At 41.3% G+C, this 24,732-nt stretch overlaps 1 protein-coding gene across 10 annotated transcripts in view; it reads right to left on the bottom strand.

The window, feature by feature from the left end:
- The window catches only part of RYR2 (ryanodine receptor 2), a 383,349-nt gene that overhangs the window by 156,538 nt on the left and 202,079 nt on the right, over positions 1–24,732 (bottom strand). For all 10 annotated transcript variants that reach the window (XM_066617218.1, XM_066617226.1, XM_066617235.1 and 7 more), the window contains 12 exons: positions 24,371–24,579; positions 19,410–19,584; positions 16,099–16,307; positions 13,842–14,188; positions 12,734–12,848; positions 11,024–11,184; positions 9,118–9,277; positions 8,851–8,937; positions 7,198–7,424; positions 5,656–6,457; positions 4,387–4,587; positions 1,539–1,644 (listed from right to left, as the gene is read on the bottom strand). In XM_066617218.1, the coding sequence (XP_066473315.1) occupies positions 1,539–1,644; positions 4,387–4,587; positions 5,656–6,457; positions 7,198–7,424; positions 8,851–8,937; positions 9,118–9,277; positions 11,024–11,184; positions 12,734–12,848; positions 13,842–14,188; positions 16,099–16,307; positions 19,410–19,584; positions 24,371–24,579 (2,799 nt within the window). The remainder of the gene's footprint in view (positions 1–1,538; positions 1,645–4,386; positions 4,588–5,655; positions 6,458–7,197; positions 7,425–8,850; positions 8,938–9,117; positions 9,278–11,023; positions 11,185–12,733; positions 12,849–13,841; positions 14,189–16,098; positions 16,308–19,409; positions 19,585–24,370; positions 24,580–24,732) is intronic.

Here is a 24,732-nt window from a genome sequence, read left to right as displayed (position 1 = left end):
TTATTATTCTGTAATTTACTTATGCTATAATTTTGCATAATTCCTTCTGGTTCTTCAGATGCCTACAAAAGGAGTTCGAAAATAACTCAGATACTACCCATTGAAGCTACAGCATGCCATTATCATATTGGCTGCATTTTATTTATTTAGAACACTGAGGGCACACCCCAACCCACTTTCCAGCACTGACATAAGGGCAATGCAGCTCTTAGGTAAGGAAACAAATATCCCCTTACTTTGAGGAGGCCTCCATGAATGCCCCCCAACTGCAAGATGCAGCACATGTCCCACTGGCACAGCTATGCAAGTGCTGGAAAGTTGGTTAGAATTTGGGCCACCCATCCATCCACCCACACGTTTTCAACCAAAAAAAGTTCACAAAAGGAAGGATTTGCAGACAAATAGGTACTTTCCTTTTCCATTTCATCATCATAAGTAGAAGAGAATCCCATACATTTAAGCATAGACAACACAAAGCCCATAGACTAAATCTGACTAAGATTTTCTCCCTTTTCCTCTCAGAATGACCTGTCTATGGCAAGTCACCATACAGCAGACACCCCTCAGTAAGGGGGGGAGCAATAGGATCAATAGGATTTAAGTTGCTTCCTTCTGCCTTGCAATATTAATTGCTGAAAGAATCAAATATTTTATTTTATTACTTGTCAGGGGTCGAGCCCTTGTCCGACCCCTGCCTTACCTGGCTGCAGGCCAGGGGCAGGACTGCCTGGCCATAGAGCCGCCACCATCTCTCCAGCTGACCAGGTAATACGCAGGGTAGCTGGGTGGGAGAGACTGCCCCCCCCCAGAGCTCACCTGACCTGAGCAGTGAGCAGGGCCGGGTCACCAACAAGCGAAGAGGGGGGAAGCAGGCCAGGGTCAGGACCCCTTTAAGCCTAGAGAGGGAGGAAGGGAAGGAGCCGAGGGTGTGGCTGGGAAGGATAAAAGCAGGGAGGCCTGTGATGACAGGCAGTTCTGGAGAGGGAAGGCAGGAGGCTGGAGCTGGAGCCCCTGTCTGAAGACCAAGGGCCTCAGGCCCTGCCTCCAGGGAGGAGGACAAGGGTGTCGTGAACCCCCTCCCCCTGGCTTGGTCTGAGGCTTCCCCTGCAAGGAACCCCAGGGAGGTGGACACCCCACCCAGGGGTCCCAAGAGGCCATCCAGTTGACCCTCAGCAGCCCGCCGGGTGACGCCCAGAGACCCCCCTTTTTTCGGGCACCCATCACATTATTTATTAACACACTACCTTTCAGCCAATGAACTCAAGATGATTTCCAATTTAAAATAATGGATTAAATATAGGGTACAATATTCTTATATTGTTCTCCAAAGAGAACAGTATAATATTGTTCTATTACAATAATATTATATTCTTACATACACTATTGTCATAGTGTTCTCCAAGGAACACTCCACTTGCGTTACAGTCATACATTGGTGTACTATACCTTGCCTAATAAAATAGTTCATTTTAAACTATTGGGCTTATTTTACTTTTTTAAGCATTTAAATAACAAGAACATAAAAAATAAAGGGTTACCACAGTGTGCCATCAAGTCTTCATGAAAATCTAAGAGTTCGTCCCTAATTCCTTCAGGACAAGGACAGTCATTTTTCTCATCTTTAAAATTCAGAAGCATATTAATCTTCAAAAGAAATGACAAAATGATAATGGTTAAATTTTAAGGAATGTTTATGGGGTATAGGGTAGAAGGAAAAAAATGTTCATTTTAAGGTTACTTGATTCAAAGACTGGTCTGTATTCCCAGAGTTTCTTGATAAAGAAAGGAATTTTCACCCATTTTTCCTGTTATTTTCAGAGTGGTAAAATGCTGTGAAATTGTTACCTTTAGAAAACAAATATTTTATTCTGCAGAGTTATGTTACATATTAGTTAGAATTAGTTTTAGCTCCCTAAAAGATCCAACAAGAGTAGGGGGGAAAAATTTCCTTACCTGAGAATTCCCGTTCCTGATAGAGGAAAGGAGGCATTCACTACTATATGGGAATGCCACTCATGCCAGCGGTTAGGTAGGGTCAGCCATTAAATGGTGTCTCCATGTGCAGGGACATGACCATTGGTCCCAGTCTGCATAACCAAGCTCGAATTGTGATACTTTTGCTTTCAAATCCAATACTGTCCAATTGATCATTTTCAAAAACTTACTGAAACTAGCAAAACTTGAGGTACTGCCAAATCTGGCTGGCATGAGGGGCATTCCCATTTAGTGGTGAATGTCCCCTTTCCTCTGTCTCACCGAGCAAGAATTCCACCATGGACAACCAGAGAGGGCAGAGAACAGACTGCCCACAGTTGCAGCTAGCACTGAAGTGTCAACTGTAGTTGTGGGCAGTTTGTTGTCTGCCCTCTCCAGGAGTCAATGGCGGAGCGCTCGCTCAGGAGACACTTCCCCATGGACTACCAGAAAGGACGGAAAATGTACCATCCTCAGCCATAGCCGGTAACCCAAGCAGCAACCCACAAGTCTTCACTATAAATAATAAATCCAAAAAGCCTCTAATAAATCTGCTCTGATTATTACAAATGTAAATATACAGGGGGGTGAGGGATTGGGGGTGAATGCGGTACATGACAATTTCAATTTTTGCCTCAATGGTCTGCGGGCTTCTAAAGGTTGGAAACCACTGGTTTAGCTGGATCTATTTATCACGTGTAATTTCTATACCTCAACTGATCTTAAGCGCTTATTCTGAAAGATCCTTTAGAACTTTAAAAAAAAAAAAGAATCTGTTCAATGATTTTTAAAATATCTTTTTCAAAAGTTTGTTGTTTATTCGCTTTGGTCTCTACAAATTTGTCTGCCACCCCATGCCTAAATGCTATTGGTACAGGTGAATTGGTGAATTTAAAAAATAAATCTCAAAGGCTGAAGGAATAGAGGAATAGAGCAAGAAGAAAAAAGGATTTCCACTTGGTGGCAGCAGTGAAGGTCTCATGGTGAAGAGCACGAAAGAGGCTAAGCAACTTGTTTTGCTCATCTCCCCAAGCAGTCAATGTATACCTGGACTGTAATAACAGGAATTTATCTGAATATTTTAGATACATTTTGCTTGCTGTGGTTTTTCATCAAACCAGGAAGGAGCAATTTCCTTCCATTTTAGACATAATCTAAACTTGCAAAAAAATTAAGGAAAAAAACAAAAAACTGGAAGTATGCTGGGGAAAAATATGACTACAGATAGGTGAAAATTTCAACTCAATAGACCAGCGGTTCTCAAAGTCCTTACCTCCGTGTCCCACCTTGTTGTCTATGATGGGTCCTGGGCCCACTGTAACCAAGAAGCTCCATGGCAATATGATGTGTGACCCAAAAGTTCCTTCTGGGCCATGCCGGCACACAACTTGAGTCATATCACACCATATTTCTCAAACTGTTTGTTGTGATCCATCAGTGGTTCACAACCCAATTTTTGAATCAGGATGCTGCAAGACAGTTTAGGGTATGTGCAGCATGATGCAGCCAATTGTAACCCAGCATGACCTGGAAGTGACAGCTGGAAGTGACGTGGCTGGAAGTGACAGCCACGTCATGCACCATATTGCCCTGTAGCTTCCTGGTCACAGCGGGCCCACAACCCACCAAAAATTGAATCACAACCCACAGTTTGAGAAACATTGCAATAGACAATTCTTAAACTCAGTCATCTGTGCCACTCATTTCTCATCCAGTCTGTTTGGTCATCTTGGAAGTATCATTATATAAACATCCTGTGAAATATTTCATAGTTGGAGCAAGCATCCTGATTTTATAATGTTTAGAATGTTCAGAATGCTTAGAATGCATTATTTATAACAACAATTCTGTTGCAGAATTCAGAATTCAACAGTAGTCTGAACTATTTTTACATTAGCATCAGCTGGAGTTTGAATGAAAATGCATCCTTCATGAAAATGTGTAGCCAGTACATTCAACAATCATACTTTTCTGCAATTCAAACATGCAGCATATTTTGCATCAATTTTCACCATGGAAGATATTGCAGAGGTACCCACACCAGATTCATTATTTTCATGGAAGGCATCTAAAGAAATAAGTCTGACATAGGAGTTTAAAAAATTAGGAGTGACTGACTCCTAAGACTAAAGGAGTCAATGAAACTAAATGGAACATTCATGTAGCTGCCCTGGGTCCCTTTAGGGAGAAGGGCGGGATATAAATAAAGTTTATTATTAGTTTTATTATTATTATGTACAAAGCCAATATATTTCAATACCAAATGCTTCAGGAAATCCATAAAAAAATTTTTGTTCATGTATCATTCTACAGTCTGATATATGTATTTCAGTAAAAGCAGCATCATATATATACTATCTTCCAGATTTAACAAATACTAAACATAAAACTATCACCAGATTCCATCTATACCTGTTCTTGTGGTGGAGATCGAAACTCTTTTGTTTTCTTGGCTGTCAATGCTGCTGACATATTTAATGCCTGCATAACTTCATTGTATCGAAAACGTTGATTCTCTTGAAGTCTTAGCACAAAGTCATCTGAAAATGCTACAATGGCTTCTATCCGGTGGCGTATCTGACAGTCACAAAGGTACTGAAGTAAATGACACATCTGGAACAAGAATGCACAACAAAAAATAAGTCTGCAGAAAAACAAACTTTGAAAATTCAACTTGATCTTTTAAAATGCTTTATAAAAATATGAATAATCTCTCTACAAACATCTTCTCTCTTTACTTCTAATGTAACCACTAACCAGCAATTCATTAGTATTCCGAAGTTAATGGCTCCAGCATCACTTTTTAAAACATTTCTCATTCTTTTATATTTCTAATCACAACTTCATATTTTTCTTTCCTAATTAACATAACCCAAACTTTCTTTCTGTTATTCTTTTAAAAAGCTTTGTTTCAGGCTTTTATTTTGACTGTTGAAATATTCTATGCTCTGGCCTTCCCATCACTCTTAAACCTTTAATTTCTGTTTTGAATTGCAGTGTTCATATTCATTCTTTTTTGCTCTTTGCTGTGATTATATTTCTTCCCTTTATAAAAAGAGTCCCTCCATTGGTGGCTTTATTCTATGCTCCATTTAATTAGCTTTAATCTGTCATTATGCTCCATTCCTGTTGTTCTGCTTAAACCTGCATATTCCCTTTTCTATTTATCGGCTTCTCTCCCTGCCTGGAATTATCTTCCAAATTTCTTGGGCTTGCTTCCCCCACTGCCATGTTTCTCTGATAATTTTATTGAAGTAACTACCATGAATTTACGTGTTAAAATTTTAACAACTTACATGCCAAGAAAAAGTAAATTTCAAATAAAATAAGAAATGTTTTGTAACAGACCTATTTTCAAACTAGTTAATTAGGAACCAGTCACATTCAAAATGATTAGATAAGCGGTGTGCCCAATTATCACATGAATATTTCCAAAGCAAAAGTCCCTAGAAAACCTCTCTGTTACTGGGCATTTGCTTGTTACTGGACATGAGCTTTTGAGAATATTCACTTGGAATGTCTGCAAAAGTTCCAGTTCGCTTTCAGGTCAAACACTGGGATGTTCATGTATTTAGATGTATGTTCATGTATTTAGATGAACTGGGATGTTCATCTTTAGTCAAACAGAGAATAACAGAGATCAACAAAGTGAGTTACCACCACATACGATTTCTTGATTACCTGTAATTTCACAGGTTCAGGAAGTTTCATTTGAAGAAGGCCTTCTTCTGGAACCTTCTCACTTCTGATTTCATCCTCTTTTGCCTCCAATGTTTGCCCCTTTGTAACTAGATCCTTTGCTAGAACTTGAGTCTCCTCTTCATGGCCTGCATCCTCCTTAAAAACACTAGGCTCAATTAACTGCAAGATATGCTTCAGGTCTCCATTATGGAAGATTCCCATGATAAGTAGAGTGTAAAAAAGTTTGATTAAAGGAACAAATAGAAACTCTGTTGTGCCACCTACTGGATCTCTGACATGAAGGCTGCCCTCCTGAACTGCCTCTGTCAGCATCTCTATAGTTTTAGCCTTTAAAATTTCCAGGGGAAATTCAGGACTGTACTGGTAGCAATCATTGTTAATCCTTACAAAGCTAGGAGAGGAAAACTGTATTCTGGGTCGCAGAGAGGTGCTAAGTCCAATGCCAGGGAGGCCATGCTTTTTGTTTTCATCAGGAAAGAGAGTAATGCTTTTAGTTTCATCTGTCATTGGAACAATAAATTCATTGTTCATCATCAACCTTGCAGTAGCATAAGTATTAAGGTGAATGTCAATAAGTAGGTCATAATAACCAGCTCGTAACAAGCCTGGCATATATTTGTTCTCAATTGCATACAAAAGCTGAGACTCATCAACGTGGCTGCACATTGCATGCGCAACTCGATTGTTTCCAAGCGCACAAACAGCTGAGTACAACCTGAGAGTATGGTAGTGAAATTTTAACAATTCTTCTTGTTCTGTCAACTCCAAAATATCTATTGACCTGTAAAAAAGAAAGGAAGAAAAACAGAAGTTTTAAGTTGAAAATCACAAAGGGCTGGTTGAAATATTTAAGGCAGATTGTTACTATCAGAGATACTATTATCTCTAGTAATTAGAGACTGTCCACAAACTTTGGTATGCACAAGCATTTGGGACATACTTTGCAGGATTTCTAATATTTTTCTTTGGAGAGCACCTATCTGCCAAGAAGAAAAATACTTCAGAAACTCTGCCAGGTTGGAGAAAAGCCTTTCCAAGAGGTAGAACAGACTGCCTTATGGGGGAAAAACACACACAAGCAAAACTTTCATGGCATGAAGTTTCTCATATGATTCTCTGGATTGGGGCCAATGACTAAAAATACATTCCTAAAACATCTTCCTCTGGAAAAGAACAAAATTATCCATCTCTTTAAAATACACTGCATTATAATAAAGAGTAAATTATACAGGCCAACACACATTTTGCTTGTGTAGGCTTCCTCATGAGGAAGCTGCTTGAACCAATCACTAATGAGGCTATACTATATCTCCAAAACTGGACGTGATCGGGCAAAACAGATGCCATTTTTGGAATCGGCATCCCAAATTCATATCAAACCACCATAAAGTTTGGGAAAAACTTTTCTGACCCCCAATTTTGTAGGCCTGTGTTATTATCCCAAAAATATGACTGGTCACACACTTGCATTGACTTCATTTTCCCGTTTTAACTTCAAATGTAAGTACAAACAATGAATACCTGTTTTCCTCTGGAATGTGCAGAGACATGAATTGCAAAGGCTCCAGGCACTGCACTGACCATCCTTGACGTTCACTGATCCGTGATATATCAACCTTCATAAAGTGGTTTGGTACTCTGCTCCAAAGCACGTGTGTCAGAAACTGAACATGGAGACGGGGAGGGCACTGAGGGACTGGATTTTTGTGCTCACTTTTGAACAAGCCAGCTGACAGTGGCATGACATTCTGGAGAGAACAAGGCAGTGTTAATAGTCTTTGTACAGTACATGGTAAAATACAAAACTTAATGCCATTATAACCCTAAGTGGCCATAATCAAGAGAAATGTATGGATCAGGTCAACATGTGAATGAGACACTCTTTTCTAAATTTCAGTTCGCTTCCCACCATTTACCTTTTGCCATGGCACAAGCTGCTTCAGCCAAAAAAAAAGCTTTGATGTTACAAAGGAATATAGTTGAAAGATTACTACATGAACGGATTTCTAGTGGACATCTGGTAGGCCACTGTGAGATACAAGAAACCGGACTAGATCGGCCCTGGGCCTGATCCAGCAGGGATCTTCTTATGTACTTTTCTTTGCACATGCATAAAAGAGTTCACTGGGTTGGGTCCTAAGAACAGTTTTACAAACTATACTATTATGGCTAATTAAGTGTTCCCTTGGGGATGAGCAAATAGTTCTGGAGCCTCGACAGATTGTGAAACTAGTATGGGAAGATTGCATCACAGCCCATCCCCCAACAGTTAGTCTAAGAGAGAAATAGATGGTGAGCTTCCAAATGGGAGTAAGGTCCAGCATGAACCACTGCCGTCAGATCCAGCCCATCCACCACCTACCTGCCCACATTTCTGCCCCCTCCCCACCCCCATTGCTATCTTACCTGGTGTGGTGGGAACAGTGGGATCCAGCAGCAGAGTTATTGTACTGCTGCATCTTGCAACAGTACATGGAAAATGGCCACTGACAGAGCCTTGTGAACTCTATCAGCAGCCATTTTATGACAGTGCCTTCTGCTATCATTAGAAGCTCTGTGCAACAGTCCAATCCTTTGGGCTGTGCATGTGCCCCAAATGTTCTATGCCTGAAACATCTTGGAAATAGAAACTTGTAAACTGAGTCTCACAGTATATGTTACCTACACCTTAGTTCTCCACGGACTGTAAACAAAAGCAGTGTTTGTTTGTGATAAGCATATGTTGACAAATCTGCAAGGAGTTCCCCTCGTCCAATATAACAAGGAGTATACAAAATTCTTGTGGTACACATGGCTTCCCAGGAAGAAAGCAGTGAGCATGAAGCGATATATATGCAACTTCCATTGGAAGGCAAACATCATTTACAAGTCCCTTTCCCTTTCCTTCATTGCCCTTATTTGTTTTCTCCTACGTCATCTTTGTTGGGTAGAGAACTAGATGCCATCTCTACAAGTTACATTCTTCAGGGTTTCACCATCAAAATATTTGGTGTCTGAAACAACTGAAAAGAAGGAAGGGCATTCCTCTTTGTACACAGGCTCAGAAGGCCACCACAAGATAAAGAGAGGTCTCTCCACAATGCTTTACACTGCACATTCAAAGAAAAACTCTAACATCAAGAACATTCTAAACCCAACAACTCAGCAAAGAAGTAAATGGGTTTTATAATTTACCTTTATTCTTCCCAACTCAAACTGGAAAACATTGGGGCTTGTGGCTTGTGCAAATACTGCAGGAAATAATTTAGTGCTTGGTTCAACCTGAATCATGAACAAACAGAAATGTGTTATCTTAAAAGAAGTTTTCTGCGTGAAGCAAATGCTTCTGAAGATGAATTTTTTTAGAATTACTTTTGGTATGAAAGTCAAGATGATGTTGATGTTGATGAAAATCTGTCTAGTTATGTGTTCTTGAACAAATGATAACCTAAAAATAATTACCTGATAGTAGGTGCTTAATTCTTTGCCGTTAGCTGTGAAGGACAGGATACCGGTCGCAGCATCAACCAGACAACCGATTTCTAATCCATTGTTATTGCGACCTTGTCCTGGACTCATGCTCTCTCCTGCACACACCATATAGCAGTTGCTTCGTTTGATACTGCATTTCAAAAGATGGATAGTACATGAGATTCTACCTCACAAGTCAGGACCCAAAGCTCCATAAAGCACAGATACATACATGGATGTCTTACTGTGCATGGGCTATCTTATTCTCCTCCATGTTAATAAAAAAAAAAGAAGAAAATTTTCACTTCATGTCCCATGTACATCCAGATTCACAGAAAAGAAGCACTCTTCTTTATACAAATCTCCATGTGTGCATTATAATTTCTATACGTACATTAAGGATACTACATAGAAGTCAATGGATGCAATTCAAAGAAAGTTATATGTCTCAATTCCAATTAAAACTCACCTAACTTCCTCTAGATCAGTGTTTCTCAAACTGTGGGTCTAGACCCACTAGGTGGGTTGCGAGCCCATTTCAGGTGGGTCCCCATTCAATTCAATATTTTATTTCTAATAGAGTAGACTTGATGCTACCATGGTATGTGACTGCATTTGGGGAAATGTTACAGACCTGTACTTTTAACAAGCTACTATGTGTATTCTTTTAACAATGATAGTCAATGGGACTTACTCCTGGGTAAGGGCGGGCAGGATTGCAGCCTAGCATTGCTAAAAATGTTCCCGCTGGATGATGTCACTTCTGATCATGACATCACTTCTGGTGGGTCCTGACAGATTCTCATTCTAAAAAGTGGGTCCTGGTGCTAAATGTGTGAGAACCACTGCTCTAGATTGTATTGATTTCTATAAATTTGAATGCCTCACTACCTTCAATGTAATTTAACTCCAAAAGTTTGCAGAATGAAACAGAAATGAACACAAAACACAGATCAATTTTATATACAGATGTAATGGATGTGGCTATTCTAATCAACACAAACTAGGGTGCAATCCTAACTTGCACTGGAACAGGCAAGACAGGAGGCTTGCGCTGTATCTAGCTCAGGATTGTGGCAAGGCAGCGGTTTAGCCAGAGGCAAGGGGAAACTCTTCCTCTTACCCCTGGGTGAGGGCTGCTGGTGCCTATAGGTCTCCTTGGACTTGCGCCACCTCATGAGGTGGCACAAGTCCTAAGAGAGCGCAGCGGCTTGAAGCCACTCCATCTCCCCGCAAACTGGGGTTGGGATCCGGGATCCGGCATAACTGCCGGATCCCAGCCCCACCTCCCGCTCCCTGCCCACCTGCTCCCTGGGCTGTCTATCACCCTCCCTCCCCCCGCCCAGGAACGCCTCCCTCCCTCCTCCTCCCCTCCCCCCCATGCCTACCTTTCGTCCTTGCATCAGCTCGGAAGAGGAAGGGGAATAAAATAATGGCAGCAGTGCTGCCAGCAATACCACCCCTCCTTGCGCTATTCTGCCCACCCCATTCCCATCCTGCCCCCTGCACTGACTTAATGGCACTGGGGCTTCTTTCCAGGTTGGTGGCACCCAGCACCTTAACTAATTTAGGAGATGCAATCCTAAATGCAACAGAGTAAGCTTCACTGAATGGGAGACTTACTTCTAAGTAAACATGCATAGGATTGCACTGTAAGCCCTTTACTGAAGTTAAAAAAAAGTTTCTACAGAAATATTCATGACTTCTTCATGACTGAAACACGAAAAGAAACCAAACTACAGTTTTAAAAAGCCAATATTTGACAGTGGATGAATGTATTGTCAATATAGACTAGAAAAGATTGAAATACTACTAAATACAAGACCAGTCTTAATATTTTCATTGACATCATTTTAAAAAACGATTTCTCATGTTCCTGAAGAAAAACAAAACCAACCTCTCGTGAACTTTTCCTTTTTCATCTCCTAGGGTTACCGTAACAGTTCGAACTCTGTCCAAATCAAAGCTTGTGTCATATTGATGGAAATCAGATGTAATCCAGCCTACCCAAACATTGGCAGGTTCTTGTCCAGGAAAGATACGTACTGAATAATAGTACTGTCAAAAGATAGACAAAAACCCACAGTATTAATATTTCATTTTATTCCAAAGTTATACTCTCACTTGAATATCTGACATAATTAGGATTTGGTCAACATTGTTCTTGTGCTCTCCATTTAATTTTTTCCTCCCCTTGATCAGCACCTCTTTTAGTCATAATTTTGTAAACTGGTTGAATTACAAAAATTATGTTGTATGTGCTCCCTCAGTGCTATTAGTGCTATTTCATTTGATCTATACATGTTAAAACATTACAATGTCATGAATCATTAAAACAAAATGTCAACCTGTCTGTTATTTGAAATCAGATTGGCTTTAAATAACTGTGTTGTCTTATTTATGGTAGTTCTTGCCAACCATAGTAGTAGATGAATAGTTTTGAAATCAACACTGATATTTTTATAAGATGGGCAACATACTTGACAGAAATTACGTTTGTACCTACAGCAGAAAGTGAAGTGAAAAAGGAGGAAGGAGGATGGAAACCAAATACCCAATTGCTTACAGCTTCCAGAAATGTTGGTGTTGCATGAGTAGGGATCCTCTGATGCTGCTGGTGCAGACTGTGCGCTGGTGCAGGAGTGGGAACTGAAGTGGCTTACAGTAGACGACAACATAAAGCTTGTTTACGTTTATTTTGCCCATCATCACTAACCTGAGAGTGGAGCTGGCATACCAGCTCCCAAGGACAACAGGCCCATGATCCAGTGAGAATATCATGGTGAAAAGAATACCACAGTGAACAAATTCCAAATAAAATAACTTGAAAGGAAGGCAAAACCTGCAGATTCCAGGAGTTCGTCAGAGCAAAATTCCTTCCCAGGCCAATCAACCAGCCACTAAGCTTAAAATAATAAGCAGAATAGGGTGGGGGGAAAGACTGGCCATATTGACATCTTCTGAAGTCAAGGCACAGGCCAGATGGTAAAGGTTCCCATTCTAGACAGTTATAGAGGCAGCCAGGCAGGCAAAGAGAGGGCAACACCAACCTCCTGTAACAGAAACAATGCAGTAACCCCACTGAAGGCAGGGCAGCAAGCACTTTGGAAAGTCTAAACTTCAAAATAAAAAATTAACACCATGAGATGAGGTGGTGTTTTTAATGCAATTTATCACGAGGAACAATTCTGAATAACACCACTACGTAAAAATAAATAGGTAACGTTCAGCAAAAAGTAGTCTGTAGTTTAAGTAGAACTGATCAAGAATCGTATCTTGACCATGCTATGATAATTTCATATAGTATAATACAGCCATTTTCAACCATTGTGTGGTGGTACATTGGTATGCTGTGAATGATCTACAGGTGTGCCCCGTGGAGGAAGGTTATTTATTAGTAGGGCCCTTGGGGGACTTGATTCCCCCACCTCAGTGTGGTGTGCCTTGTCAACTGTCAAAAAACGGATGGTGTGCCTTGACAATTTTACCGCCTTGTCAGTGTGCTGTGAGATGAAAAAGGTTGAAAATCGCTGGTGTAGTATGCCAAGAAAATTTGATAATTCCTTGAAAAAACAAGGACAAAAATATTAACACTGAGTTGCCATACTGTAGATGTTTGCATTAAGTAATCATAGTCATCTCTTTCATCGGCTAGGACATCTTCAGTAAGCCTGGCAGAGTGGCTTGCGCTGTAGTCTGGTTTTGTCCTTCTCAGCATAAATCTGTAGTATATTAAAAAAAAGGAGATAAGGTAAATCACACTGTTTTTGTAAGCTCTGAATATATCAACTGAATAGCGATAACCCTTTGTACTCCATTTTATAAAAGCCATTTATTGCCTTACCATATCTGGAAGTAGAATACAGATTTTTTTGTTGTTGTTGTTTTTTTAAGTCAACCAAATAATGGCAAACCCAAGCTCCCAATTATCCAGTTATAAATTAATTCTTCATAAATTCCCAAGATAATGAATGCTTATATTATTTGACTTCATTTATCTGAATATCTGCAAAGCAGGCAAGTCACTTAGATAACTGATACACTTTACGAAGAAGGGATGGCAGGATAATATTTAGTGACTAAAAAAAAGCTATTCACATTAAAGTTGTATAAAGGTGTGAAATGTTAGACACTTCGTCAAAATATACAGGTCATCAATTTCATAAATTTTCGGGTATTGTCAGGGGAAGAAAGGGTTGTTTCCTAAGGTCTTCCAAAAACTGGGAATAAGCCCTATTTGAACAAAGCACAAGAAGTGTTCTACAACACACTGATATTTGCCCCTGAAGCTCCCCCAGCCTCTAGGAACTAATTTTCAGGGGGAGCACAGTGGTTGGTAAAAACCCTACTCCACATGGCAGATACTAGACTTTTGCCACACACAAAAGACCTTCCGATACAAACCAGTTACCTTTTCTCTGCTTTTATTCTGATAATTTTAATGGTCTTTGTATTAAATATTTCATTAGCCTTGTGAACATGTTTCTTTATATCTGTTTTATGCATGGGAACATTGGGGCAGGGGAGACTTGATTTTTTTAAACAGAGAAGATTGGCTGTAGAAAGCAAGACATCTGATGTCCCTGCCTTAATTGCTGGTTTAAATAGTCACCCCAACAAAATTTATTTTCAGTGTGAACAGGAAAAACATATTTTATCCCCTTGAGAATAAGCAATGTGATTAAATAAAACCCAAAGAGATCAAACCAGTTGACCTTTGCTTGAGGCGTGAAGGTTTTTCTTGTGCATAATCTTTATGGTTATTGAACTCTGATTTTATAGCTTCTTTTTCTGCACGATCAGGCACTAGATGACCATGAGCAGTCTTCATAAGGACTTCAAAGTCAGAATCAGCATCACAATCATCCAAGTCATTCTTTGGGCCAAAAAGGGTTGAACCTGGCAGTCCTCCTCCAGGCATTTTAGAAAATACCTCTGCACACTCAATAGGCATGCTGAGACGATAGAACATGATGTCTGTTTTGCTGTTTTGAGACCCAAAGGACTTCTGAGTGACCTTCAAGCATGGAGAGCTGTCTGCAGTGCCATCTATTCTCATAACCTATAAATGCAAGAGCTTAAATGTAAAATTAAATTAGATATGAATGGGTGAGCAGTCGGATATTCTGCATGGAATAGGGAGAAGAGAAAGAAGGTTCAAGTAGCATTTCATCCTGGTTCTCTCCAATTTATTCCTTTTCTTCCTATCAGGTATTATCTTTTTTTAGATGGTATACCTGAGGACAAATCCTGAGTTATTCTAATTTTGTACAGCAGTGATGCTTCATCATTAATAACATACTATCAGCCCAAACCTAGCACTTCCACTGGCAGTCGCAAAATAACCTTTGGCAATGTGTGGAGCCATACTCGGCAAGAGTGCTAGCGGGGAGGCTACTGCAGCCTCTCACACAGTAACAGCTCAAAACTGGCACAGAGACCCAGGTATGTCAGTGGGGGAAGGTAGCATGGGGCGAGGGAAGACTGAGTCCAGAAAGGTGGTAGGTTTCGGCAGCAAGGGCAGCTACCGAATCCAAATCCCCTTTCTAGATCCAATCTCATGGCCTTTCATACATGCAGATGTCTGCTCCCTTGCCCAGAGGAGACCCCCCCACCACCACCCAGGACATCCTCCCCTGAGCAGGTTAACATAAGAACATAAGAACAGCCCCACTGGATCAGGCCATAGGCCCATCTAGTCCAGCTTCCTGTATCTCACAGCGGCCCACCAAATGCCCCAGGGAGCACACCAGATAACAAGAGACCTCATCCTGGTGCTCTCCCCTACATCTGGCATTCTGAATTAACCCATTCCTAAAATCAGGAGGTTGCGCATACACATCATGGCTTGTACCCCATAATGGATTTTTCCTCCAGAAACTCGTCCAATCCCCTTTTAAAGGCGTCTAGGCTAGACGCCAGCACCACATCCTGTGGCAAGGAGTTCCACAGACCGACCACGCGCTGAGTAAAGAAATATTTTCTTTTGTCTGTCCTAACCCGCCCAACACTCAATTTTAGTGGATGTCCCCTGGTTCTGGTATTATGTGAGAGTGTAAAGAGCATCTCCCTATCCACTCTGTCCATCCCCTGCATAATTTTGTATGTCTCAAGGTTGCAGTGCAAGCCATTTTGGCATGGCCTCACTAGTGCAGGGGGAATACTGAATTGGGCTGTATGACTCTGAAGAAAAGAAATAGGAAAAGCATTATTATTGTGGATTCACTTATATATCACAGCAATTTACCCATATACTTTTCAAAAACTGTTAAAGTTATAAACAGAAAAGCAATACTGCGTGATTACTATCCTCTTTACTTAGCTCTCCAATGTTTCAGGAGTCACAAATTTAAAAAAAAAATAACAACACAACATGCATACACTTCATACTCCATATATTCTCCTCCAATACATGACTGGATTTTTCCAAACTGATTCAACTAGGGCTGATTTGGTCCTATCCCCATACTTCTTGTTTTTTTATGATGCCAAAAATTTCAGACAAAATGATGGCAGGAGGGCCTTCATCTCATGAGAGCTGGAAAACAGTGATCTGAAAGCGTGCATAACAGCGAGAGAGGCCATGGAGGCCCAGCGCGTGATGGCGTTAAGAGGAATGTTTGCTAATAATAATAACAATGCAAGGAAGGCAGAATGGGGTGGAATGGGAGTGGGTGGGAGGTGTGTTGGAGGCAGGAGGGGTGGCACCCTGTGCAGGCGACTTGCACTGCATGCTGTCCCCCTTCCTCACTTCCCAACCTATTCCCTTTCTCCATTAGACTTGTGCCAGCAAAAGAGCTGGTGCAGGTCTGAGGAGATCCTTTGGTCATCAGGAGGCTTACTTCTCCCAAGCCTCCTGATCAGTACCCACCCCAACCACAGCATACAGCGCAGCCCATTCTGGCACAGGAAAACCATAGGATTGGACTGTTAGTCAAATGTCCCACCAAAAGTAATTAAGATATATCAAACCTCAATATGTTCATTATTTGAGTGTACTGGAAGAAATTGAGGTAGCCGCTTGCTCAGCCAGATGGTGATGTCCCTGTTTGTGTTGACCGCAAAAGGTTCATAGCCTTCTTGTAACCCACAAATAGTGAAATATTTCAGGGTGCTAACATCTTTGCCAAAGTTCATTCTGCTGACTTGTGATAATCCAAGGCTACATGCAGGTATAAAACCTGCAAAAAAAAAAAAAAGAACATAGATCTGTGAATCACAAATATTAACATATTTAACTTACTTATTTCATTTTCCCTCCAATTATACTCCACCCACTTCATGATAAGCCATTAAAATACACATTTTTGTATCTGGATTAACAAATACCAAGAAAAATATAAATTAGGTACTCATGCACAAATTGGCATATTAGTAAATTTACAATTTACCAGAAGTCCATATAAAATGTAATTCCCGGAAATATATTCAGCACAGTAAAGGAATTATGTCTTTCTCTTTTTGTTTTCAACTCTGACTGGAATTGTGGCTCCAAAGAGTATATGTGTACTACTACTAATTTAAATGAAGTCAGGGTCTAGGTCTGAATAGAAACTCCTCAAAATGTCCTAAAAGAAATCACTGCTCTTTCTCAAAAAAAGAAAGATACTTGATATTATGTCAAGCAGTATAGGGGGCTTGAGCACTTTGCCTCACTATAAAGGCCTTGGTATTTGCGAGGCATTCATTTCTGGACCCCCCGTAGAAACCGAAAATCGTGGATAAGCATATCTGCAGTTTTTGGCCCCTAAACCCTCTGAAGGCCCCTAAACCCTCTGGCCCCCAGTCTAGGGGCTGGAGGATATCATCCTGGAGAGGAGGGAAACAATCCCCCAGGGGGGACCCCTTCTCCAGGGGAAACTCGCCAGAGAAGCGGTTGGCCCTCTGGATGGTGAGGGAGGGAAAGGGGGAGATAAAAGGAGACTTAGAGATGGCAGAAAAATTAAATGAGTTCTTTGCATCTGTCTTCATCACAGAAGACCTCGGGCAAATACCGCTGCCCGAACGGCCCCTCCTGACCAAGGAATTAAGAGGTTGAAAGAAAAGATGTTTCAGACCTCATTAATAAATTAAAGATCAATAAGTCACCAGGCCCTGATGGCATCCACCCAAGAGTTATTAAGGAATTGAAGAATGAAGTTGCTGATCTCTTGACTAAAATATGCAATTTGTCCCTCAAAATGGCCACGGTGCCAGAGGATTCGAGGATAGCAAATGTCACACCGAACTTTAAAAAGGGAAAGGGGGGGGGGGGCCTGGGAAACTATAGGCTGGTCAGCCTAACATCTATATCGGGTAAGATGGTGGAATGCCTCATCAAAGAGAGAATCTCAAAACACATAGACGAACAAGCCTTGCTGAGGGAGAATCAGCATGGCTTCTGTAAGGGTAAGTCTTGCCTCACAAACTTTTTAGAATTCTTTGAAAAGGTCAACAGGCATGTGGATGCGGGAGAACCCGTGGACATTATATATCTGGACTTTCAGAAGGCGTTCGACATGGTCCCTTGCCAAAGGCTACTGAAAAACTTCACAGTCAGGGAATTAGAGGGCATGCCCTCTCCTGGATTGAGACCTGGTTGAAGACCAGGAAACAGAGAGTGGGTGTCAATGGAAGTTTCTGGAGGAAAAATCCATTATGGGTTACAAGCCATAATGTGTATCTGCAACCTCCTGATTTTAGAAATGGGCTAAGAATGCCAATGCAAGGGAGGGCACCAGGATGAGGTCTCTTGTTATCTGGTGTGCTCCCTGGGGCATTTGGTGGGCCACTGTGAGATACAGGAAGCTGAACTAGATGGGCCTAAGGCCTGATCCAGTGGGGCTATTCTTATGTTCTTAAGGGGACCAGAGCCCTCAGAGACCACACAAATCTTCCCACAGCCTATGTGGGTTTCAGAATGGCTGAAAAGGCCAAAAAAATGGTTTCCAGAGGGAAACTGGAAGTGATATTTTTAATGCCTTATAAGGCATTGGGAGGCCCAGGTAACCGGAGGTAACTTGGAGGTAACTGGAGTGGAGCTATGGTCCCCTTCATAGCCAAAGTGGAGCTAAGGTTTCAGGTGGAGTAAGGGGACCTGTGCTGAGCCAGATCTGCAGATATAAAATCCGCGGATAAACAGGCTACACCTTTAATTTCTATCCTGATCATGCCACACATAAAATTTCAATTTTTAAAATCCTATAATGGTTTTCAATTGAATTTTTCTCCCAACAAGCATTTGGGTTAATTTTTTAATGTTGGATAATTTCTGTGTCTGTTATGAAGGTGTGCAGAACAGTTTTCTTCCCCTGCTATTTTATTCTCACAACAACCCTGTGAGGAAGGTTGGACTGGGAGTTTGTTTCTTGTATATGTTCTTCCTGAGGAAAACCAAAAGTAAAAATGTCCCAAGTCATTTGAGGAGAGAAGCCTTTTAAGTTTTTTTTATTTAACTGAAAGTTCAAAAGATAAATGAGAAAAATGCAATCATTTCACATATTATCCCGCAGAAGACATATATTCAAATACTAGAAGGAAGAGACTCATTTTGCAAATCCATTCAAACATGTAACACATATAATACACAATCCAAGCTTTCATTTTTCATGGATAGAATTAATTTACATTTAAAATTTGAATAAATTTGCATAAGTTTACATAAATGAATAAATTAAAGATGAACTTATATGAATGAATGAAGGTCTTGCAATAGCTCAAGGCCTATAAAAGGCCTTGCACAAAGCAAGGCTGGCTTTTCCTTTGCTGCCACTATTGCATCATAGATGTGAAACAAGCAGTGGAGGGAGCCCTCATCCCACAGCTCAAGCGAGAGGTCAAACTGTTGCCCTCACACTGACAGCAGTTGCGTCAGGCCAGTGTGGGCTCCAACGAATCTCCGGAGGGCCAGAGGCTCATTGGAGACTGGGGGGCTCCCTGAGGGCCACATTGAGAGGCCTCGAGGGCCACAAGTGGCCCCAGGGCCGGGGTTTGGGTACCCCTGCTTTAGAACAAAGTGTCAGGGTTCGCGTTCTAAAATCCATTGTGAACGCTTAGAAATCCTCCATTCTTCCATGGAACTGGAGAAGGACTCAGGTATAACTAAAACAGAAGAATGAAAAGAGAGCAGAAATGAGGGAAGCCAGCTTATCCTTAACTACGTTCTTGGAATTGTCTCTTATGTCACACCATCTCATTCACTCATAAGAACAATGAATTACATCTTAAAATACATCATCATACAACAGTAAGTAAAGGCTTGTCACAAAACCAATTCAGCAGCACATAATTATTCTAAAACTTACCATCACCAACCTCAAAGTCCTTGAATGCAAGCTCAGAGCCTGAATCATCAAGAAGGATTTCACCATTCAGAGTGAACATCATGGTACGCTCATTCAAGTCAACCATACATCCCACGATATCCCCTGCCAGCCAAGAACGACCAAAATGCTCATTTCCCTGGTGCCACCGTTGGGCCTGGAAAATAAAGAATTTCATCATGCTCAACAAAAGGCAGTTAAGAGCCTTTCTGTCCTCTCTGGAGTACGATTAATAAACAGCCCCTAAAAACACAGTACTACAGCTGCAACGATCATATCACAAATTCTGAGCCTAAGCTTTATATAGCTGCTGACTTGCAAATTCTTTGATCAGTTTTGTGCAAGTACAGTCCAACCTTGCCATCTGCAGGAGTTACGTTCCCAGAACCCACACAAATGCCAAAACCCATGGTTAGTGAAATCCACAGGTGGGGGTCAGCATCTGCGGACAGGAGATGGTCTGAAGCCCCTGAAAAGCCTTTAAAAATTCTGGTCTTTGGTTTTCAGTTTTCGGAAAAGACCAAAGTGCATTTCTAAGGCCTTCTGGGGGCCCCAGACCATCTCCCAGGCACGACTGGAAAACTCTTAGCCTCCAGGTGGTACAGGTTGGTCACCTGGATGAGATCAAATCTGCAGGGTCCATATCAGTGGATAAGAAGGACAGACCTGTATGTAGAATTTTGTGCAAGAACACAGAAATACAGGTGTGCACCACTTAATCATTCGCTTCATATACAACACTGGTCAAAGCACAATAAAGATGCTCTTACTGAGGCAATCGCATCTCTCATAGCCTGCAGCAGAGTATCTGTTTACACAACAGAGAGGCTCTTAATGCAAAGAAGAGGCAATCTATTTCTAGTAGTCTGTACAGCCAACTAGTGTCCCGAAGGCAGTGTCTGTTTACACAACAAAAGCAAAAGACTGGACTGAATGTTCACTTAATGACCTAATTGCATAACAATAGGGATTGGAGAACATATCCCTGACATTAAGTGGTGCACATCTGTACTTTAAAATGATGTACAGTTGGTAAAGGCCAAATAATTGTTTCAGCACAAACAATAGCAGCTTATTACATATTTAAGTAACAGGAGTATTGTTATGGCTAAGTATTTCATGGCGCTAATACCTTCTCTTTGGTGCCCAGCACTTTCCAGAGTGGAACCCAGTAATTAATGGAAACAATTCAAGTTAATTAAAAGACATAAAATGCTCTGCCTGTTTTTAAAAGACACCTCAGATTTTACAGCTATCCACTCGCACAGAACATTTCCACTTGATAAACTTTGCCATAAAATTCCCATCACTTCAGAACACAAAGCAAAATAAGAACAGTACAGTACTTCATTTGCAGAGTATGAGGTACATGAAGATTGTTTCCCAAGAAAATGTGCACACAGCAGATTCTTATCAGAATCCATGTAATCTATTGCTTTCTATCTATTGCAGAATCTATTGCTTTCATTAAATAATAAATAGGCACTATCCCTGTTAAGGAAAGGAAGAAAAAAAACTTATCTGTTTTTAAACCAAAGGGCAAAAAAGAGATATCAAGATAGTATCATAGACTGAAATTTTCCCCAGTTAGGTACTGGTAAATTCTGTTGATTTAAATGAAGTTTGTCCATAGATAAATGTAGTCAAAGTAACAGATGAGAAAAAATAGGTATATGTAAACATAGGAAAACAAACAAAAGGTATCTGAACCAAACCAGGAGACAAGATAATTGCGTTACTATATTCCTTAGCACATACATGTGGGACCGCAGTATTTGTGGGAGTTCCGTTCTGGAACCCCCAGGGAATACTGAAATCCATGGATAAGAACATAAGAACAGTCCCACTGGATCAAGACATAGGCCCATCTAGTCCAGCTTCCTGTGTCTCACAGTGGCCCACCAAATGCCCCAGGGAGCACACCAGATAACAAGAGACCGGCATCCTGGTGCCCTCCCTTGCATCTGACATAACCCATTTCTAAAAGCAGGAGGTTGCACATACACATCATGGCTTGTAACCCGTAATGGATTTTTCCTCCAGAAACTTGTCCAATCCCCTTTTAAAGGCATCCAGGCGAGATGCTGTCACCACATCCTGTGGCAAGGAGTTCCACAGACCAACCACACACTGAGTAAAGAAATATTTTCTTTTGTCTGTCCTAATTCTCCCAATTTTAGTGGCTGTCCCCTGGTTCTGGTGTTCTGTGAGAGTGTAAAGAGCATCTCTCTATCAACTTTATCCTTCCCATGCATAATTTTGTATGTCTCAATCATGTCCCCCTCAGGCGTCTCTTTCTAGGCTGAAGAAGCCCAAACACCGTAGCCTTTCTTCATAAGGAAGGTACCCCAGTCCAGCAATCATCTTAGTCGCTCTCTTTTGCACCTTTTCCATTTCCACTAAATCCTTTTTGAGATGTGGCGACCAGAACTGGACACAATACTCCAGATGTGGCCTCACCATCAATTTGTACAACAGCATTGTAATATTAGCTGTTTTGTTCTCAATACATTTTCTAATAATCCTAAGCATAGAGTTAGCCTTCTTCCCTACCGCCGCACATTAGGTCGACACTTTCATCGGCCTGTCCACCACCACCCCAAGATCTGATCTGTCACAGACAGCTCAGAACCCATTAGCCTATATGTGCAGTTTTGATTTTTTGCCCCAATGTGCAAGACTTTACACTTACATACATTGAAATGCATTTCCATTTTGCTGCCCATTCTGCCAGTTAGGAGGGATCCTTCTGGAGCTCCTCACAATCACTTCTGGTCTTCACCACTTGGAAAAGTTTGGAGTCATTTGCAACTTAGCCACCTCACTGCTCAACCCTGTCTCCAGGTAATTTATGAAGAGGTTGAAAAGCACCGGTCCCAGGACAGATCCTTGGGGTACACTGCTTTTCACCTCTCTCCAATGTGAAAAATGCCCATTGACACCCACTCTCTGTTTCCTGGTCTTCAACCAGGTCTCAATCCAGGAGAGGACCTGCCCTCTAATACCCTGACTGTGGAGTTTTTTCAGTAGCCTTTGGTGAGGGACCGTGTCGAACGCCTTCTGAAAGTCCAGATATATAATGTCCATGGGTTCTCCCGCATCCACATGCCTGCTGACCTTTTCAAAGAATTCTAAAAGGTTTGTGAGGCAAGACTTACCCTTACAGAAGCCATGCTGATTCTCCCTCAGCAAGGCTTGTTCGTCTATGTGTTTTGAGATTCTCTCTTTGATGAGGCATTCCACCATCTTACCCGATATAGATGTTAGGCTGACCAGCCTATAGTTTCCCGGGTCCCCCCTCTTTCCCTTTTTAAAGATCGGCGTGACATTTGCTATCCTCTAATCCTCTGGCACCATGGCCGTTTTGAGGGACAAGTTGCATATTTTAGTCAAGAGATCAGCAACGTCATTCTTCAATTCCTTAATAACTCTTGGGTGGATGCCATCAGGGCCTGGTGACTTATTGATCTTTAATTTATCAATGAGTTCTGAAACATCTTCTCTTTTAACCTCTATCTGACTTAATTCCTTGGTCAGAAGGGGCCATTCAGGCAGCGGTATCTGCCCGAGGTCTTCTGTCGTGAAGACAGATGCAAAGAACTCATTCAATTTCTCTGCCATCTCTAAGTCTCCTTTTATTTCCCCTTTCCCTCCCTCAGCAGACATTCCAGTTCTCCCATCTTTGCTCGGAGACTTCGGGCATTGGCATAAAAGCATTTGTACATGGAATGCCCCAGGATGGGCTGCTTATTAGCTCCTTTATCCCTGAATCCTCTCATTGTGCCAAACTGTCTATCACATCCCAACGTGCTACCATTCCCAATTTCTTCTCCTACTCTGCCTTTACCTTGTTGTTCTCTAACCTCTCCATCCTCGTCCTATAGGGATGAGGAGTTCCGAACTGGATGACCCTCGGCTCCTGTCGGCTTTCCCCCAGGGATCAATTTAAAAGCTGCTCTGCCACCTTTTTAATGTTATGCGCCAGCAGTCTGGTTCCATTCTGGTTCAAGTGGAGCCCATCCCTCTTGTACAGGTCCCACTTGTCCCAAAACGTTCCCCAGTGCCTAACTAATCTAAACCCTTCCTCCCTACACCACTGTCTCATCCACACATGGATACCGGGGTCCCAGTTGAAATATCCTTTAAAGATGAAAAAGCACGTGAAAATCGGGTTTCCAACCTTCACACAGCAAAACCATGCTGTTTCCAAGTTTCTCAGGCTAAAAATAGCTCTAAAGACCTTCTTCCGGGTCTTCTCAACATCACCCCAGAACGCATCAGTATAGAGCTATACCACATTCAGCCACTAAGTGGGGCTGAACATCATAATCCATGGATCTCGAGATAGTTCGATACCAATGTATTCTGGGGTGACATTGGGAGACCTAGAAGAAGGTCTTTAGAGCTATTTTTAGCCCAAAAGGTTTGGAAATGGTATGGTTTTGCAGTGCAAAGGTAGGAAACTCTAATTTTGTGCACTTTTTTTATATTTTAAAGACATTTAAACAAGGACTCTGGTATCTGCAGTGAGTCAAATCTGCGGATGCCAGGGATCCACTGTGCTTGGAAATACAGAAAGTAACCAAAACTCTTTAAATTTCAGCTTCAGTAGTCTTATACTGTACTGTCAAACACTCCTGAAAAATTACAGGTACTAAAGATAATACTAATTCCTCTCAGGCAATGGTAATAAGAGCAATAACACAACTGGAGTCTGCCGTAAGTTTCAAAGTGCATATATATTTCTGTATCGGTATAAGAATTTGCACCAATGAAGATCGCAATGCCCAACTTTATTAAAGGACACCTACTTCTAAAAGTATGTTTTCTATATACTTTTTTTCCTCCAAAATACGGTGGCAAATAACATGAGACATGAATACACTCTGCCTCATTATTCTTACTGGCAACCTCACAAGTATTATAGATTAATTTACACACACCTTGAATCCATCAAAGACAAATGTTTGTTCATCTGACCCAAGTTCTTGCTCTGGTTGACAACCTGGCCTGGCCCAGCCAACCCTCATGTCTCCTGCGGTCACGGCTTCAAATTCAAAGTACCACTTCCCAGTTTTTACTGCATAAGTCTTCTCTGCGCGAAAGACCCTGAACCTTTCCATCATACCACAGAATGCATCTGGTCTTGTGGCTGAAAAATTTAAAATATATGCGTTTAGTTTAAATAAACTGAATAAGAAAACCATGTTGTTTCTAAAATTAGTTTATAAACATTTATAAGACTGCTGCTACCTCTCTCTTCAATTACACCTGACTTCAGTCATTATGATATTGCTGATTTCAA

Source organism: Tiliqua scincoides, chromosome 1 (genome assembly GCF_035046505.1).
Source record: "Tiliqua scincoides isolate rTilSci1 chromosome 1, rTilSci1.hap2, whole genome shotgun sequence".
Classification (NCBI taxonomy): Eukaryota; Metazoa; Chordata; class Lepidosauria; order Squamata; family Scincidae; genus Tiliqua; species Tiliqua scincoides.
This window is presented reverse-complemented; position numbering and strand designations above follow the sequence as displayed.